Source organism: Macrobrachium rosenbergii, chromosome 9 (assembly GCF_040412425.1).
Source record: "Macrobrachium rosenbergii isolate ZJJX-2024 chromosome 9, ASM4041242v1, whole genome shotgun sequence".
NCBI classification, from domain to species: Eukaryota; Metazoa; Arthropoda; class Malacostraca; order Decapoda; family Palaemonidae; genus Macrobrachium; species Macrobrachium rosenbergii.
The window spans coordinates 14,950,196-14,967,782 of record NC_089749.1 but is presented as its reverse complement, the minus strand read 5'-3'; the positions used below and the strand labels follow the sequence as shown (position 1 = coordinate 14,967,782).

Genomic DNA, 17,587 nt, shown 5'->3' with positions numbered 1-17,587 from the left:
CATAGTGTTTATAACTGATCAGTTCCAGATCCATCATCAAGCTTTACCGTAACTTATATTTAATTGCCAGATTTTGGTCAATATACTGCTCCAAATTGGTTTCCACCCCCCTTGTTGAATTATCAAATTTAATAAATTCTTTTACAGGAAAACACTTAGCTTGGTGTACAAACTGGAGCTTTAGCTTAACATTATCTAAAGAAGGTTATGAATATACTAGGCATTATCTAGTGAATACACTAGGTAACAAGTTGTATTTGTTTTGTTTTTACTCAATAAAAATGTACTTAATTTATGTAACAATTATGTCTTAAAAGATGTTATCTTGTGTTTGGTGTAGGACCATAAAAGCAGGCACCATGATGGAGTAGCAAAATAATTATTGCATTAAATACACCCTTTTACTGGTTTTTGGGTCTATCTTGGTCTTTGCTCTTCCTGTTTCTCTCACTTTTACCCCTTATAATTGTAAGAAGAAAATCTGTGAAAATGTATATTGGTAAAGGTGAGCTCTAATCTGAAAGGTTTCAAGTCATTGCCAGGTCCTAAGCCCAATCCTTGGATGTTCAAAGTGGTGTCTTTTAATCTGTAAGCTTGATGTTTGTTGTTTACACCTACAATGCTACTCTGTTCTTTGTCTATAATGTTTCATGCCTTTAGTATTCACTGTACTTTGTTTGTCTATAATGTTTCATGCCTTTAGTATTCACGGTACTTTGTATCTCATATTGTATGTGATATTTATATTTAATATCCGTTAATTTCTCTTATGTTAATTGATAAAAGTATACTGTTGACTTACAAGATTGATACTGTAAACAGTATATTTTTTATCCTGTAAGGGAAAGCAATGCCAGCTTCGAACTTACAGTGTTTATTGGGATAAAAGTAACTATTGTACTCAAGAAAACATATTACGTTAATGTTATGAAACTACAATATTTTATAATTATATTCTCATCATGAAATTACCATATATATTTTTTTAAAGCACCAAATTCCTACTTCAGTGTTAATGTATTGGATGTAAGCTACTTAAATTCTGAAGCAGATTTATTGTCACATCAAATGCATATACAGTACTCGTACATATTTGAATGCATATAATGTAAGTGATTTATGCAATAGATGTAATAATACTTTTCTTGTCCAGATATGATCAAGGCTAGTTTGATAAGCTACCAAAAAAATTGGACTCGCAAATAACTTGATGGCAATAAAGAATACTCTCTGCTTTAACTAAGAATGTAGCAGCCATATTTTATGGTATTGTATGCTTTTTTACATTACAAAACATTTATTGAAATTAGATGTTATTTCAATATTTCACTTTTAAACACATTAAATTAGATGTTATATCAGTACTGAATTTTTTAATACATTTCCTTTGAAATAAGACTGCCACCTGAATTTTGCTGAGGGTTAACAAGCTGGAACTATCTTCTTGACTGTACAAATAAATGATTACTGTGATTTTAAAGCAAATGCTGAAATGTAAGACAATACAACCTGTGACATCTTTTCTTTAACTGATCAACAAGATACAGTATTGACTGTGTAGAAAGGACTTGTAAAATCTGTTTTTAAAAGGATAAAATGTATGACCTAGATATTAAAGCTTACAAGTAAACTGTCCAGCGCAAACCAAAAACTAAATGAGGTGGTTATATTTACTAATGAAATTCATATATTTTACTTCTTACGTCCTCCACGTTCCTTCAGCTGTAACTGAATAACAGTTCCAGGTCCAACATTGTAATATGACAAAGACTGTGAATCCTTGAAGAACAATCCATCTCTTGCCAACTTCTGCTTACCTGGGGGCAAACCAGTTTCTTCATGAAGTTTAGCTTTAACAACAGACACTGGATCTGTTACTGGGAGGGTCAGTGAAAGTGTCTGTCCCATCAGGCGCCATTCTGGTTTATCAGACACCTGAGGAACTGCAACCTGGAATTTGACAGGACCAGGGAACCGTCTAGCCCAATCTTCTTCTGGAACTAGTGTCTCTTCTGTTCGTGCCCTCTTTGCAGCAGGTCCTTCGTCATCATCTTTGTCCACACCAACCACACCTCCCATTGGTGGTCCGGGTGGTGGTGGTCCAGATGGTGGAGGGGGTGCTGACTGAGGTGGCTGAGGGGCCATAAATCCTGGAACAGGTGGTGCAGGAGGGCCAGGCATGAAGCCTGCAGGGCGAGGAGCCATCATAACAGGTGGCACTACCATTACAGGTGCTACAGGAGGCATTGGACCTCTTATATTAACTGCCATTACAGGCTGAGAAGGCGTCACCACAGAGGGTTTTGGAGGTGGTGGAGGAGGTGCTGGCTGTGGAGCAGATTTTGGGGGAGGCGGTGGTGGCTGTGGCTTTGGAGGTGGTGGAGGCTGAGCTTTTGGTGGTGGTGGAGCTGGGCGTGAATGACTTACGTTTGTGGGTGGAGCAGTAGACACTGGCAACTTTGGCTGAGGTCCAATCTTTTCCTTTTCCTGATCAGGAAGCAGGCCCTTTACTTTATGAATCTGATGAATCTGCTCATTAATGGATATATTTGCCCGTGCAGCTCTAGTTGCTGCTTCCATGGAGCCTGTATGACCATCCCATGTAACTTTCTCTTCACGTTTTTCCTCTTCACCAATCTTCTTACCGATTCCAGTTTCTTCATCACCAGCACCAAAAATATCAGTACGTCTTTCAGCCAACTGCTTGAGTGATGATCGAATTGATTCACCTGTGGCAAATACTGTGTCAGGGTTTACTTTGTCAGCCATCATACGATCTCTGTCTTCAAGCCATCTAGGGTCCAACATGTTGATACGCAAATGTTGGCTAACCTTATCAGGAGCAATCCTCTCACCAGTGATGGGAGAAACAAGATATGGGTCAGCATTAGCAGTTTTGGCTGTGTTAGCACGTTGCTGCTGACGTGGGTTATAGTCTTTGACAACTAACTGTCCAGCAACAGGAGGTGCAGGCGCTGGCTGCGGTGGTTCTCGTGGGAGTGGAGGCTGTGGCATTTTAATTTCACTTGGTTGAGTTTGTGGTGGCTGTGGTGGTGGTTGCGATGGCTGAGGCTGGGGTGGTGGTTGTGGTGGCTGTGGAGGCTGAGGTTCCTCCTCTTCCTCTGACTCTGATTCCTCAGAGCTACTTTCTTCTTCCATGTCCAGCACCTGAGTGTCATCATGATCACCTGGAGCACCCTCCTCCTCTTCCTCTTCAGGTTCCTCTTCATCATCACTTCCCAAAACCATGTCTGTGTCGGGAGTGATTCCCTCATCAATACGCTCTTGGAGCAGAACACGTCTGCCTACCTCTGCTGCTGTTGTAGGAGGAGGGAAAGAACCAACTTCCCAAGGTTGATAATCAATAGTTTCAACAACAGAAAAATCATGCCAGTCAATAGCAGCATATTCCAGTCTCTCTCTTTCTGCATCTTCTTCCTCTTTCTTCCTAACTGCTGCCTGATGTCTTTCCCATTCCACACGTTGGTTAACCTGACAAGAAGAGAATAGCTTTCATTACTGTGGAACAACAACTATTTTTAGGTACCTAGCTTCTACAGTTTTGAAAATTTGAATGAATGTTTCAAACTTATAAACTGACTGCTGTTCAAATTCAAAATATTTCAAGATACTTCTCAAGAAGGAATTAACATTAACAGCAAATTAACGCCTAATTTCTTAATCTGAACTACCTCACTAACTGCTGCCACAAGCAACATTTAACATTAAAGGTTTATGCATTATCAACCCATTAAAAATGGTTTGTGCATTATAAAATTATCTACACTGTTTTTGTATTCAATATTTTAAATAAAATTTATATCCTCTATATAAATAAATCCATATATCATAAATATTTATTTCAGACTTAAAAACTGATTTGTACTACAAAGTAGTTTCCCACCTATGGGCTTGTAAAAGTTATTCCTCTATTAATACCTGAAGCACCTCTTCAGACACACAGCTCTATCAAGTTTTTATCCTGAGAGGTAATGCCCTACACTATATCTCTGAAGTTATTTTCATTACTTGATAACTTTTACTAACTACAGCAGCTATTCTAGAGGGTAAATATAACTCCAACCACACAGCTCTTTTCAATAAGTTTTTATCTTAAAAGAGATAAGTAATAGAAATGTCCTACAACTTAAAAAGCCAAAACGGTACTTCAATTGTTCTAAAATGTACAAAATCCTTGTAGAGCAATGATTTAGTTGAGAATTATACTTTGCTGAATTCCTTTACAAAAGAATGTCCTATACTAATTAGGAAGACTGATCTATATTCCTAGACCTGCAACAATTCAAAATAAGCACTTTGAGATCAAATGTCTTGCTGACAAAGAGAATAGAAATGCAGTATAACTAATCGCTATGTCAACGTTTCCTTAACCCTGTAAAAATCCAAGAAGCACTTGACAGTACAGAGACGATAGTAATAATTATCACATTTTCCTTTTAAGGAGCTAATAAATTATGTCAACATTCATCAGGGTAAAGGCAGGCTAGTTGTTGTAACATACCCACACTTCCAACCTAATGTCTATTAGCATGTAGGGGCAATTTCTCCAGTTACTCGGAAATATATGTACCAATCAAGTACATCTCAATGATGACAGCTCAAGACTCATTAAACAAAATTAAAAAGTAAACACTGCAGGTTTCCAGTTCTTATGGTCAAAAAAAGGGGTAAGGGGTGGTCACACAGCCAGTGAAAGAAACAACAGAAAGACATATCAATCAAATTCATAATACTATGGTAATAAATGAGAAACAAAGAAAATCTAAATAAAAAATTTAACTTGCAAAAAATATGACAACTGATTTTATTAAAAATAAAATATTTGACATCAAATAAGAGGGTGCAACCCCCCAGTATCAAACCTAAAAGATAGTTGATTGATCACCACCAGAGAGGCAGTTTGAATTTGGAAACCTGTCATGCTGAGACTTAGAAAATGATGAAGCAATAATTTTTTGTTATGACCACACTACAGTTCATCCCTCCCAATGTAAGAACTTTAACAGCCAAGTATATGGCACATTTTGACTACAAGAAAAGCAGTACAATATAAAAAGGCAGCATTAATCTGCCACACAAAAATTTACTTTCTCTGGATGGTCTGACAATCTTACTAATTTTAAAGTTTAATTTTGGAGATAGTAATTTCATACATTAGTAATGCTACCACTTAATCATGTCTTGCATGGCACATAATATGTCTTACTACAGGTTCTTTGTAATGTCTATATGAATGAGCTATGTTACCTTAATACCTTTTACTTTACATCCGTTCTATTCTGACTCTTCTTGCTTAGCCAACCAACACTCCTGTAGCTTTACATTACTCCAAATTTCGACGACTGAATTGGAACAAATCCTTCAGGAAAGCCCTGTGAGTCTAGAAGTGTGGCTCCCCTGTTTCTTTAAACTAATATCTTTGCAATATGCAACAAACTACAAGGACCTCAAAAATTATTTTAGCCTTAACTACTTCTTGCACCTGTCTAGCAAAATCTACAGGATTAATTTCGTTTTATAATACAAACCTATGAATCTAAATTTCCCTGGTCATTTTTGGACCAAGAACTCATTGCTGGTTGAATGCACAATAAAGACCCAAACTTGATTGTGAAAACACACACAGTTATTGACACCCACCTGCTTCATGACAGCCTGAGGACTCTGTGCTTCTTCAGTGAGGCGCTTCATGAGATCCTTTGGAGGTATAAGGACCTTGGTGTACTGCTCTAACAAACGGGTAAAGTACTGGAACAGTGAATGTTGAGGCCGCAGGAAATCAAACTGATTATTGCGCTGCTCACGGTTCATTAGTGTTGTTAAAAACTGTCTGCCGTTACGTGCCACAAACTGGGCTGTAAGTCTCACCTAGAAAGAAAAAATTTCTTTACAAAATGTCTTGTATACAGAACTACTAATCTTAATATGCAAAATCTACAACAAAGGTATGCATGTTCATATGCAACCCCATGATTAATGAAAACCCAATAACATTTAAGGTATCAAATATTTTAAACTGTGTACCTCCCTTTGGTTTTATGAAGATGAACATACAAAACTCAAGTGAAAATAGATAAAAATCAAAGATTCTATATCATCAACCCTCATCAGTATAATATATCTTTCTTGTTATGGTTTAAAACATTCCTTACAATTCAAGAAGTTACTGGTTGCCCCATTAAAATTTTTAACAGGAACACTTGTTAAATGAAAACAAAACTAACATGAATTAACAAGAATTAAAGTTTAAAGTTTAAACAAAATATTAAGAAGATTCCATATCCCTGGCTTTCACTAATCTATTTTTAACTTACCACATCCAGATCAAATGCAGATATGGAAGGTGGGTCAGCGATAAATTCATAATCTGGTGGAGGTTCCTTTGGTGCGGTAGCTTCCAGTACAGCTGAACGCAGCAATTCCTGCTGCTTCTGCTGCTGTGTCTGTGACACAGACTGGGGTGGCCCTCGACCACCTGGTGGTGGGGGAATATCTTTGTCACCTGCAAAAATCAAATTACAATTACTATTACCAAATGGGACATGGATGGGTAACCCATTTTCGTGATATCCCATTTTCAGGGAAGCTACAAATAAAAATGTCAGCATTGCTAAATGACTCAATTACTGTTAAACAGTCAAATGTTTGTTATAATTACTCCTGCACTGACTTCTGAACTGCAAAAAGACTAAACTTCCTAAAACTGAATCTTAAAAATCAATTGTAACCATTTGCAACCATTTGCACTGAAACTGGAACATTTTATTGGCCAAGTCAATGCAAGCTTAAGCCAAATAAATCCACAAGTTTGACAACTAATGTTTCATTCCAAATATACTGCATATGTAACCGAATTCAAGCAAGAAATGAATGTAAAAGAATTCCCTTGAACACTTACTAACATGAACTCTACAGTGAATGATCTATGAAAAATATTTTGTCTAAGTAGTTGTCAAACTGCTTTGGTCAATTCTAACTGAGCGATAAATTTCACAATCCCACAATATAGAACTATACATATATTATATATTATGCCTTATTATATGTTATAATACAATAGCCATTAATAAAAACTCTCACCTGGTTTCCCAGTACGGCATTCATTAACCTTGTGCTGATAATATGCATGGTATGGGTCACCAGGATTAAGGAAGTTGAACTTGGGGTTATTCTGCTCATGCTGACGAATACGGGCTTCAAATTCTGGTCCATTACGGGCAACAAAATTTGCTGTCTTGTCAACGATATCTGGAGAACTTTGTTAAGGAAAAGAAATCCCTCCATGGCCTTTTTATTTATCATCATGCAATCTGTTGACCTGTGTTGATGGCTTGTTTGGAATGCCATACCTGCAGATAGGCGTATGGTTACAATCCATTACAGTATTATGGAATAGATGCACATCTAAAAACCACAGCATTTTGCAATTCATCACTAAAATAATGGCTAGGCATCGTTAAATTATTTTTTAAAATTCCACCACATTCTACTTCACTCAATCATTAAACATGCCTATAAAAATTAATTTTACAGAACACAGTAGTTATATAATGCAAAAATAATAAAAAGATGCTTTCACAAGTAAGTAATACTAGTAATAAATAAAAATACTGAATGCCTGTGACGCCCTTTGCATCTGTGGAAAGTTCACATCTATTTCCTATGATTCAACAATGCTTTTTAACCCTCTGTGATTCCGATGAAGTCACATAGATTTCTTCTCTTAAAATTCCAATGGTGTCATCAGTACAAACTTTCCAAAACAACTGATTACAAATATTTTTACTTGGGGGAGAACTGAGATAGTCTGAAGTGTGTTGGGGCTCTTCCAAGGGAATTATCCTTAAACCAGCCTAACACAGAAACCCTAAAATTTTTTTTTTTACAATTTTTTCTTATGGATTTTTAGTTTTAACTGCCACAAACAGTAATACTTTAATAGTGTACATATAACTGGCAAGGACATTTACTGCATTATGCCATAGTATAAAAAGAAAGTATAAATCTTTGTTACACCAAGTTTTCAAATATTTGACCTTGAAGAAGCAACAAGGCAGGCCCGTAATTGTTGTTCCTAGAGTGAAGGATGGATCAATTAAAAATGGAGGCAGTGAGATGGTTGCCATGGTGACAAATCATTACACCTTCACTGATATCCAACAAACTTTTATCATATAGAGGGTCCACCCTAGGAATGTTTTCTTTCACCCACTAACAACCAATTCTATATGCTGTATAAAGTCAACTACTGTAATGCGTAGTGAATTAATTAACAAACATACCAGTAACATATACTTAAGATTCTAAAAACAGCATTCATTATTGTACTACATAAGCAATTGAAAAAGATAATCTATGCAGCCCCCCCAAAAAATCAGTTGCTGGGTTTGTGGAAAGCCATTGCAAATCATAGACTTTCAAACCAAATCTGATACAGTAATCTACTTTAGCTACAGCCATAATGTTTAATAATTCAACCAAGATTAACATCAAACCAGTCTCATGGAGAGTTGTCTGATATGTATGCAAAGTATGTTCAAACACAAAGATTACGGCCCTACATTTAGGTCCTGGTCTTGTAATAAAGTCCAATTGTTATTGAAGGTCCTAGACTTTTGCATGTGTCCAGTGGCATACCTTGGCTAGATTATGCTTCAACACAGCTGTGGAAGTGTATAATAAATCTATGTGCCAATTTTCATAATTAGACATTACCTAGCAAAACAGACCCAAATTTCATAATCAAACAATTATGAGATAAACTAAAATACTTGAAGACAGATGAACCTCCCCGTTACACAATAAGATTTCACATTCAACACATTTACTGTACTGTATTTATAAATAATGATAGAAACAAAACTGAGAATTTTCATTATTCTATGGCTCCACAATGCACTGTTGTCTGCTGGAATACTAATCTCCAACTAAATATGTAAAAAAATTCTACTGTCTCTGTACACTGAAACAAAATGAATTGACCTATAAGCAACAACAATTTCTGAGCCTATATTCAAATATCAATATTAATTTTCCTAAAATATCACTCAAATATCATGGGCATGTCAAAATGGAAATAGCAATAAAAACTGCTAAAATCCTCAGCACATCCAATAAATGTGGTTTTGGTGAAATACTAAGGTATATACTATGAGAAGACAAGGAGTAACCTGGTTCAATATTCAGATCCAACTCCTAAAAGTAGATGTGGAATTCCAAGAGTGAATAGAAAAAAAAAAAGATACATTTATCTATAATTTTCCCAAAGTTTAACAAAATCCTCACAACATTTGATATCACTAAAGCAAAGGCTATACAGTATTTGGAGGCCATGACCATTACCATATCTAAAAGATGATGAAACTTAATGGTACTGGGAAACTAAATTCAGCACAATTTATCAGAACAACCCAATGTAATGGCTTCACATCATTATTTAATAAATAATCATACAGGAAGCTATTTAAAATTCTAAATTCTGTTTTGCTAAATTTTGCTTCCATATATGGATTGCTCACACTTTTAGCACTTTAAGTACTGAGGGAAAAACAAAAAATACTGTTTTTGACCTTTTAAAATTTTGTTTCAAAATGTGGTAGGCATACAAATACTGTATTCTATTTCTTGGCAGGTTTCACAAGTAGTATACTACCCATTTTATCACTATTAAAAAGTTTACAAACGTTTAATACATAAAAAAAGCTACTATTCGACATTAAGTCAAAGTGAAGGCTATTTGACAAAATGTTATTCCTTATACGATTTGGATAAATAGGCTTAATATCATATTTACTTCCCCAAGTGCTTGGATTAATACGGAGGATGCATACTGGATATGCTACTATTCAATTAGTAGGCAAAGAATAAACATGATGGTGATTCTGTGATTTTCCATACCATAAGATAGTAGGCATAATATAAGAGGCATTTCCATTCCACTAACCATTATGGGTGTGGCAGCTCACTATGCATGTTATGCACTCAACCTTTACAGATATTACAGCATATAGTGCATAGCCTACTTCTATCATCACAGACATCCACTATCCTGTAAAATCAAATACACTAATTACATATAGTGTATTGCAGCATTACTGCATTGTCTATGCACTGCCTTTCCGTTGGCTTCCCCCTCTCTAACTAAGACGTTTAACACCTATACGACACCTATGCAAATCGGAGAATGGCACATTATTAGCCATACCTGCCAAACAATGGGAGAGCAGTCACTCTGATACCCTAGCTAGCCTATATATATATATATATATATATATATATATATATATATATATATATATACATATATACAGTAGAAACGGTCTCGACTGTACTAGAACTCGAAATAATCGGATTTCAAACACGAAATGTTGAGTAAATTTTGTGTCGGAGTTCAAACAACAAACCGAATCCGACCGATGAATCATATGATGCTAGTTGGCGTTGTTGGTGGCGTTCTTCCCATGCTTATTTAAAAGCATTTAAAGCCCACACATGCTGCTGCTGCTGCTGTTGAAAAACAAGCCATATTATCACATGAAATTAATAATACAGTATTTTCGGAATGCCACAGGCTGCGAGTTCGACGTAATTTCGGAAATTTTTCTTAATTTTATGATAACAGACATACAGTAATTCGGTTTATAAATACTGTATTATTAATTTCATGTGATATGGCTTGTTTTTCAATGTTATCATTATTAACAACAGTTTTCATGTGTACCTGTTACAGTACATTCTGGTAGTGCCTATAAGGCTACTTAGCCTAGCCTATGGTATCTGCCGCATTGGTCATAGGCCAACTTTTTTGATACAGTATGCATTTAAAAATGTAAAAGTGCTTCTGATACGGTAAGTTATTCAACTCTGAACCTATTTAATTGTGATTTGTGTAAAGTTTTGTATAAAAGGCAAGGTTGGGGTAATGACTGGTGGTCAGGAATGGATTAATCCATTTTCAGTTATTTCTTATGGGAGAAATTGACACAGAATTCGACAAAATCGAATCTCGACACTTCTTCTGGAACAATTAGCGTCGAGAACCAAGGTTCTACTGTATATACTATAGAAAATTACTGCTTCTGTGCAACAAAGTTAACATTACCAAGGTAGCCCCTCTTTGGTGATAGGCTAGTAGGCCTACCTTTCTGATAAACAAACAGTAAAGCCTGAATTTACATAACTAAAGGGTAAAAGCTACCCTAACCTAAGCTAGGTTAACTTGCAATGCAGCAACCTGATTGAAGCATGACTGCTTAAACCTGTAAATTATATTAGAGATTGTATAATTTCTCAAATCTCTATTAACCCTTTGACTGCGAAAAGCGAGTATAGGCCTACTCGAAAATTAAAATTTCTCCCTTAACTCGTAAAAGCGAGTTTACCCCACATGTGAAAAAACTTTTTTGAATAGCGCTGGCGATACTTTTGACATTCAAGTGTACGCTGAAAACGTTTGCTGTCCAGTAGGTGCTGCCATCTAGTGACCAGAAGACGAAACAAAACGTAAACAAAAACAGGTGTTATCAGCTGATGCGATTTAAGTTCACGTTGTTTACAAACATCAGGTTTTAAAGGTATGTATTATTTATTTCAGTAATAATTTATTTATTCTAATTAGTTCTTGAATATAAGTAGACTATAATAAGTCTGATTAAATCATTAAATAAGTGTAAAAATATGGTGTAATAGGAGGTAATATGAAGGGCATCTCTTTCAAGCCTAGTAAGCCTATTTTACTGTAAGTTGGCCAACTTCGATTATGTTATGATAGGCTTTGTGTATAGGCCTGGACTTATTATAATGGTAGAATATGATGTATATTACCATAAACTCTAGGCCTAATATCAGTGTCTTCAAATATGTGATAATATGCGAATTGTAAAGACAAATCATAGGCTCTCTCTCTCTCTCTCTCTATATATATATATATATATATATATATATATATATATATATATATATATATATATATATATATATATATATATATATATATATATATATATATATATATATATATATATATATATATATATATATATATATATATGTGTGTATATGTATATGTATATGTACAGTATATGTATATATATATATATATATATATATATATATATATATATATATATATATATATATATATATATATATATATATATATATATATATATATATATATATATATATATATATATATATATATATATATATATATATATATATATGTATATATATATATATATATATGTCTAGTAGCTATAAATGTAATTTCTTTATTAGGGTATGCTAATTTTATTTTTTACTTTCAGGGTCACCTATAATGGCTTCAAAAAGGAAGAGGTGTGCAACACAAGAGGAGATTGCTGATATTCTTGCAGAAGAAGACTCAGAAACAGAAGATTTATTTGTACAAAGGGAAGAAGAACTATATGAGGATTATGAAGCAGACACAGATGAAGATGCTGATGAAGAAGTTGAAGATGCTGATGAAGAAGTTGAAGATGATGACTTGAATAAAACACTAACTGATGATTCATGGGTGAATATAAAGAATGTAGGCACAGATCCTCCAATAAAGGTAAAGTCTATACCAATTTATTCAGAAACTAATAGGGCTGTAAATTTAGATGACTGCACTCCATTTTTATGCTTTTCTAAGTTGTTTCCTAATGAAATATATGATCATGTAGCTGTGAAACTAACCGGTATGCAGCATACATGATAGAAAAAATGCAACCTTTAGCCCTCGATCACGGTACAGAGCATGGAGAGATGTGGATGCAGGGGAAATAAAAGCATTTATTGCTATTGAAATTGCAATGGGATTAGTGTACAAAAGTAGTCTAGCAAGCTACTATTCTAAAAAGTTTTGGCTAACTGAGACACCTGGTTTTTCCAATATAATGTCACGTAACAGGTATGAAATTATCCGTTCCTGTCTACATTTTGCAGATAATTCTGTTGATGGTAATGATGACAGACTTTATAAAATAAAACCAATTTTAGACATGGTGAAAGATCTATATTCTAAATATTATGTAAGTGGTAGAGATTTGAGTGTAGATGAAAGTATGGTGAAATTCAAAGGAGGCTTTTTTTCAAGCAGTACATGCCTAAAAAGCCTACCAAATGGGGAATTAAGGTTTGGTCTCTCTGTGACTCTAAGACTGGTTATCTGTTGAAATTTGATGTTTACACAGGGAAGGGGCTAGATTCTAATAAAGGCAAAGGACTTGGTGCATCTGTTGTAGAAAATTTGTTTGAAGGCTTTGAAAACAAAGGCCACGTAGTTTACATGGACAGCTTTTTTAGTGGAGTACCCCTTTTCAAAAACTTCAAGTAAAGGTACTGGAGCATGTGGGACAGTTCGTCCAAACAGAAAATATTTGCCATCACAGATGAAAAAGTAAAACCTAAGAAAGGCCAGCTACCAATAATGTGGAAGAGTAAAGATGAGGAATTGGTTGCTGTCGTTTGGCAAGATAGTGGTAGAGTAAATATCCTTTCGAGTGTTGGGGACACAGGTACAGTGAAAAATCTATTCAATCTAAGAAAGGGGTAAGGGAAGTAGATAAACCATCTTTGCAAGCTCAGTACAATAAATATATGGGAGGGTAGACCTTTTGATCAATTCTGCTCAACCTACCCCTTCAATCACCGTAGCAAAAAGTGGTATCAGACACTCTGGCATTTTGTGATTGAAGTTGCTCTTGTAGATTCCAAAATTAGTTACAACTTGCAAAATAGAAAGAAATTGACCCAGGTTGTGTTTAGACAAGAGGTAATAAAGGATTGTTAGAAGGATATAACACAAAGCCAAGAAGAAAGAATGTTGTTAGGGACTTGGTGGAAAACAAGCGCTTGGGGGAAAGGCATTTTATTGCTCAGTATGAAAATAAGAAGTACCTACCTAATTGTAGTGTTTGTTCAATATTGCCATCTCAATGTTGCAAAAAAGGAAAGGGGACATGTAAGAGGAAGCAGACATCATATTTCTGTAAACAGTGCCCACAAAACCCTCCTCTTTGTGTTGTCCCCTGTTTTGAAATTTTTCATACTGTGAAGAATTATAAGAAAACATGTAAATGTAAGGATGAAAAGAAGTAAATATGTCTTTTTTGTCAATTGTTTGTAATTTTTTCATATTTTTTGTAATAAAATTTTACTTCCATAACTTTTCTGGTTTTATTAACAATTTTTGATATTTTCCAAAATATAACAAAATTTGTACTAGTTTTGAATCAAAATTTAAGTACATAATCATAACAATATTTCAGTATATTTCATTAATTTAGTTATTTTTCATCATAAAAAACATATTCCAACCCATTTTACATGTCAATTGTGATGATATGCAATTTTCGTAATTTTTTTGAAAAAGTACGTTTTTTGGGTAAAAATGGTCAAAAATGTGTTAAAAACAAAAAAATATAGAGTTTAAGAGTCATGAATAGATGGAAAACATTGTTTCCAATATCAGGGGGTACTTAGAAATTAATTTCTACAAACTTCAAAATTTGCCGGCAAATTACGTTTTTCGGGGACAAAAATCCTTCCAGCACTACGCAGCCAAAGGGTTAAGAAGGCATGAATGCTTTAGTAAAACTGAAGACTACTAGTGCACCTCTCTCGTTTAATAACTAGCATGTTATGTGCAAAAGAGGTGCTGTGGTTAGTACCAGCCCATAGGAATGTACGTAAAAACAGCTTTGGCTAGGCTACTGAAGGCTATTCTATATTACTATAGGCAATGCATTTTAAGAATATCACTTTCACGCCCACCCCGTCCCTACCCCACCCCACCACCCCAGCCTAACCCCCTCCCCTCTTTCACGATATTACTCATACGGCTAGCAGCGCTGTCCTTATCACGAGCCAGACTACTCTACCCATCTCCATTAAGGTGTAGGGTGGGGGCGTGGCCGAGTGAGATTCTTAAAGTGCGTCGACTATAATTATCTGAACTGGGGTCCTGAAAGAGACATGAAATCTTGCAAAAGGGAAAAGGTAAGAGTTTCATCGTGAAAATTCTCACAATTCTACTCTCAGAAGAGGCTTCAGTAGGTCATCAATCTGCATATTGTGATAGTATATCATTGGCAAGCAATAACCTAGGATACCAGGTAGGCCTCCAAACTCTAATTACTGCTCATACAATTCTACCCTACCCTGGACCTACTGAACAAGGTTGACCTTGGCTTAGGCTTTGAAAATAACCTAGAGGTATGCTTATAATTAAGTCCGTGTATATAAATACACAACAAACATGGAATCGGTTGGCCTTAAATTTGCCGAAAACTACGAGAACGACCCAGCCAACCGGTAGGCCCATAACCTAGGCCCAGGCTACTCTAGGCTATCATGCACATACCAACATACAGCCCTACATAAAATATATGTACATATCAACATACAGGACTACATAAAATGTACATAAGATAGGGTATTGGTCTTCAGGCTTCGGCGAATCACTTCAAAAGGATTGATGTTATTCCTGCCGCATTAAAAGGATACTTCTCACTTCGGGCGGCGGATAAATGAACCCGACGACGCTCTTCTTCTCCTCCGTGGAGGGCGCCTCTACGGGAGGCATCTTGGAGGAGGTTATTTAGTGATTTAGCTAAAAAAAATTCTTCACTTCGTAAACGTAAACAACAACACGGCGGCCTTTCCCGACCGCACGTAATGGTGGACCTCCCGACCAGGACATTAATACCTGAAGTCATGTTGCCGAACCTTTCCTGAAGTCAGGTTTACGTGGTTCGATCCTGGATAGAAAACGCTCATTTTTATTAAATAAAAAACTACCAGTAACTGTTATGAATCAGTGGGAATTGTTTTTTTAATTGTATCGATAGAATGAAAATAAAAAAACATTTCCTTGGCTAAGTCAGGTTTTTTTGGTTCGATTCTGAAATGATAGAAAACGCTTATTTATTTAAAATGTACCAGTAACTGTTATAAACGAGCATTTCGAACTTTTTAAATGTCAATAATACAACATAAACTGCACAATTCAGTGGGAATTATTATTTTAATTGTATCGATAGAATGAAAATAAAAATAATAATTTCCTTCAAGGCTAAGTCGGTTCGATCCCGGATAGAAAACGCTCGTTTATGTAAATACTACCAGTAACTGTTATAAAAGACCATTTCGAACTTTTTAAATGTCAATAATACAACAAAAACTACACACCTCATTCATAGGAGGGAATTATTTTTTTAATCGCACCAAAAAATGAAAATATAAAATAATTTCCTTGGCTAAGCCAGGTTTTTTGTTCGATTCTGAAATTATGCAAAACGCTCATTTATGTAAAAACTACAGTAGCCTAACTGTCATAAATTATAACTTTGGACTTTGAATTTTAATTATAAGAACGCAGCCGTATAACCTATTCACCAGTGTGGATAAATTTTGTATTATAGCCTATCGATAAGAGGAAAAAAAGTCAACAGTTACTTATATATATCTTTATTATAGATATTGTTAATGGAATAGAAGCTCCAAAGACTCAAGGTAATACATTTCATAATTTAGTAACACTGAAATGATTCTCAAAAGAACTAAGAAGGCGCCCTCTGGACAATTTGACTCGAGGTATTAGGCTGTTTATAATATAAACGTTAAGAAGTTTTTGACCAGTTTCCTTCAGTATGATAATATAACGAGAGAATGGAATTATCACATGAGTACAACAACTGTCTACGATACTAGATTCCAATCTAACGACGTTTTGAAAAATCTGCTGAAGAAAAAGCCAAGAAGTATTTTTTGCATCTGGTAATGGCTGTGGGAAATGTTATTGCAATAACCAAGCATTCGGTAAAGAAGAAACTATAACAAAATGATGAGCAAGAAAACTGTCAAAAAACCATCAAGTCTGAGGAGAGGTAACATATGTTTTGTTTTCATTCCAGAACTGGGGATTCATTAGCAATTGTATGGATCACTGAAGAGACTAAGGAGGCAATGAGATACTTACCAGGTGGATTGCCTAAAGAAAGTATAACCCCTCTCAGGTAGCAAGCTGGAGGAAGACTGCTGAAATATTATGCCAACAAGATCGGGCAATCGAGGTCCTGGAAAAGTCAGATGGCAAACAACCCCAAACACTCCTTAAGTTCTATTCACAAAGTTTCGTAGTTTGAATTTAATTTCCTGATTTGTTTTTCTGTTTTTTAATTCTTCTAGATTTTGGTTTGAATTGGTTTATATATGCACGTTCGTGTATTGATTAGTTACATAGCTTAAACTCATTTAGAATGCTGTCATCGTTCAAATCTTAAAAGTAACTTCAGGTAATTTTTATTTTGGTTTAATATCTACCCGTTTACAGCGGAACCATCGAGTTTAGTATTTATATGTTAAAAAATCCTAACATTTATAGTTAAACTAATAAAACACAGTACATAAGGAGAATATACTTCATCGGGATAAGAATTGTTCAAGTACTTGCTAAATTGCAAAGTTGTCGTCAGCAGTACCATTTTCTGTTATGTTAATGAGTAACTATAAGAAAACAATATCCATGGTCGGATGACGTGTGACGTTGCATTAACTC

The 17,587-nt window shown here is 35.1% G+C and overlaps 1 protein-coding gene and 1 long non-coding RNA gene across 2 annotated transcripts; one reads left to right on the top strand and one right to left on the bottom strand.

Annotated features, from left to right (window-relative positions):
- Positions 1-858: 858 nt before the first annotated feature.
- Positions 859-15,757, bottom strand: Sf3a1 (splicing factor 3a subunit 1). The gene is made up of 5 exons (XM_067108427.1): positions 15,535-15,757; positions 7,102-7,269; positions 6,336-6,523; positions 5,662-5,889; positions 859-3,492 (listed from the first exon to the last, which is right to left on the bottom strand). The coding sequence occupies exons 1-5, from the start codon at positions 15,611-15,613 to the stop codon at positions 1,693-1,695; spliced, it is 2,463 nt and encodes an 820-aa protein (XP_066964528.1). The 5' UTR covers positions 15,614-15,757; the 3' UTR covers positions 859-1,692.
- LOC136841486 (uncharacterized) lies at positions 11,477-14,194 on the top strand. The gene is made up of 2 exons (XR_010853962.1): positions 11,477-11,594; positions 12,330-14,194. It is a non-coding gene; the product is annotated as an uncharacterized lncRNA (long non-coding RNA).
- Positions 15,758-17,587: the final 1,830 nt, after the last annotated feature.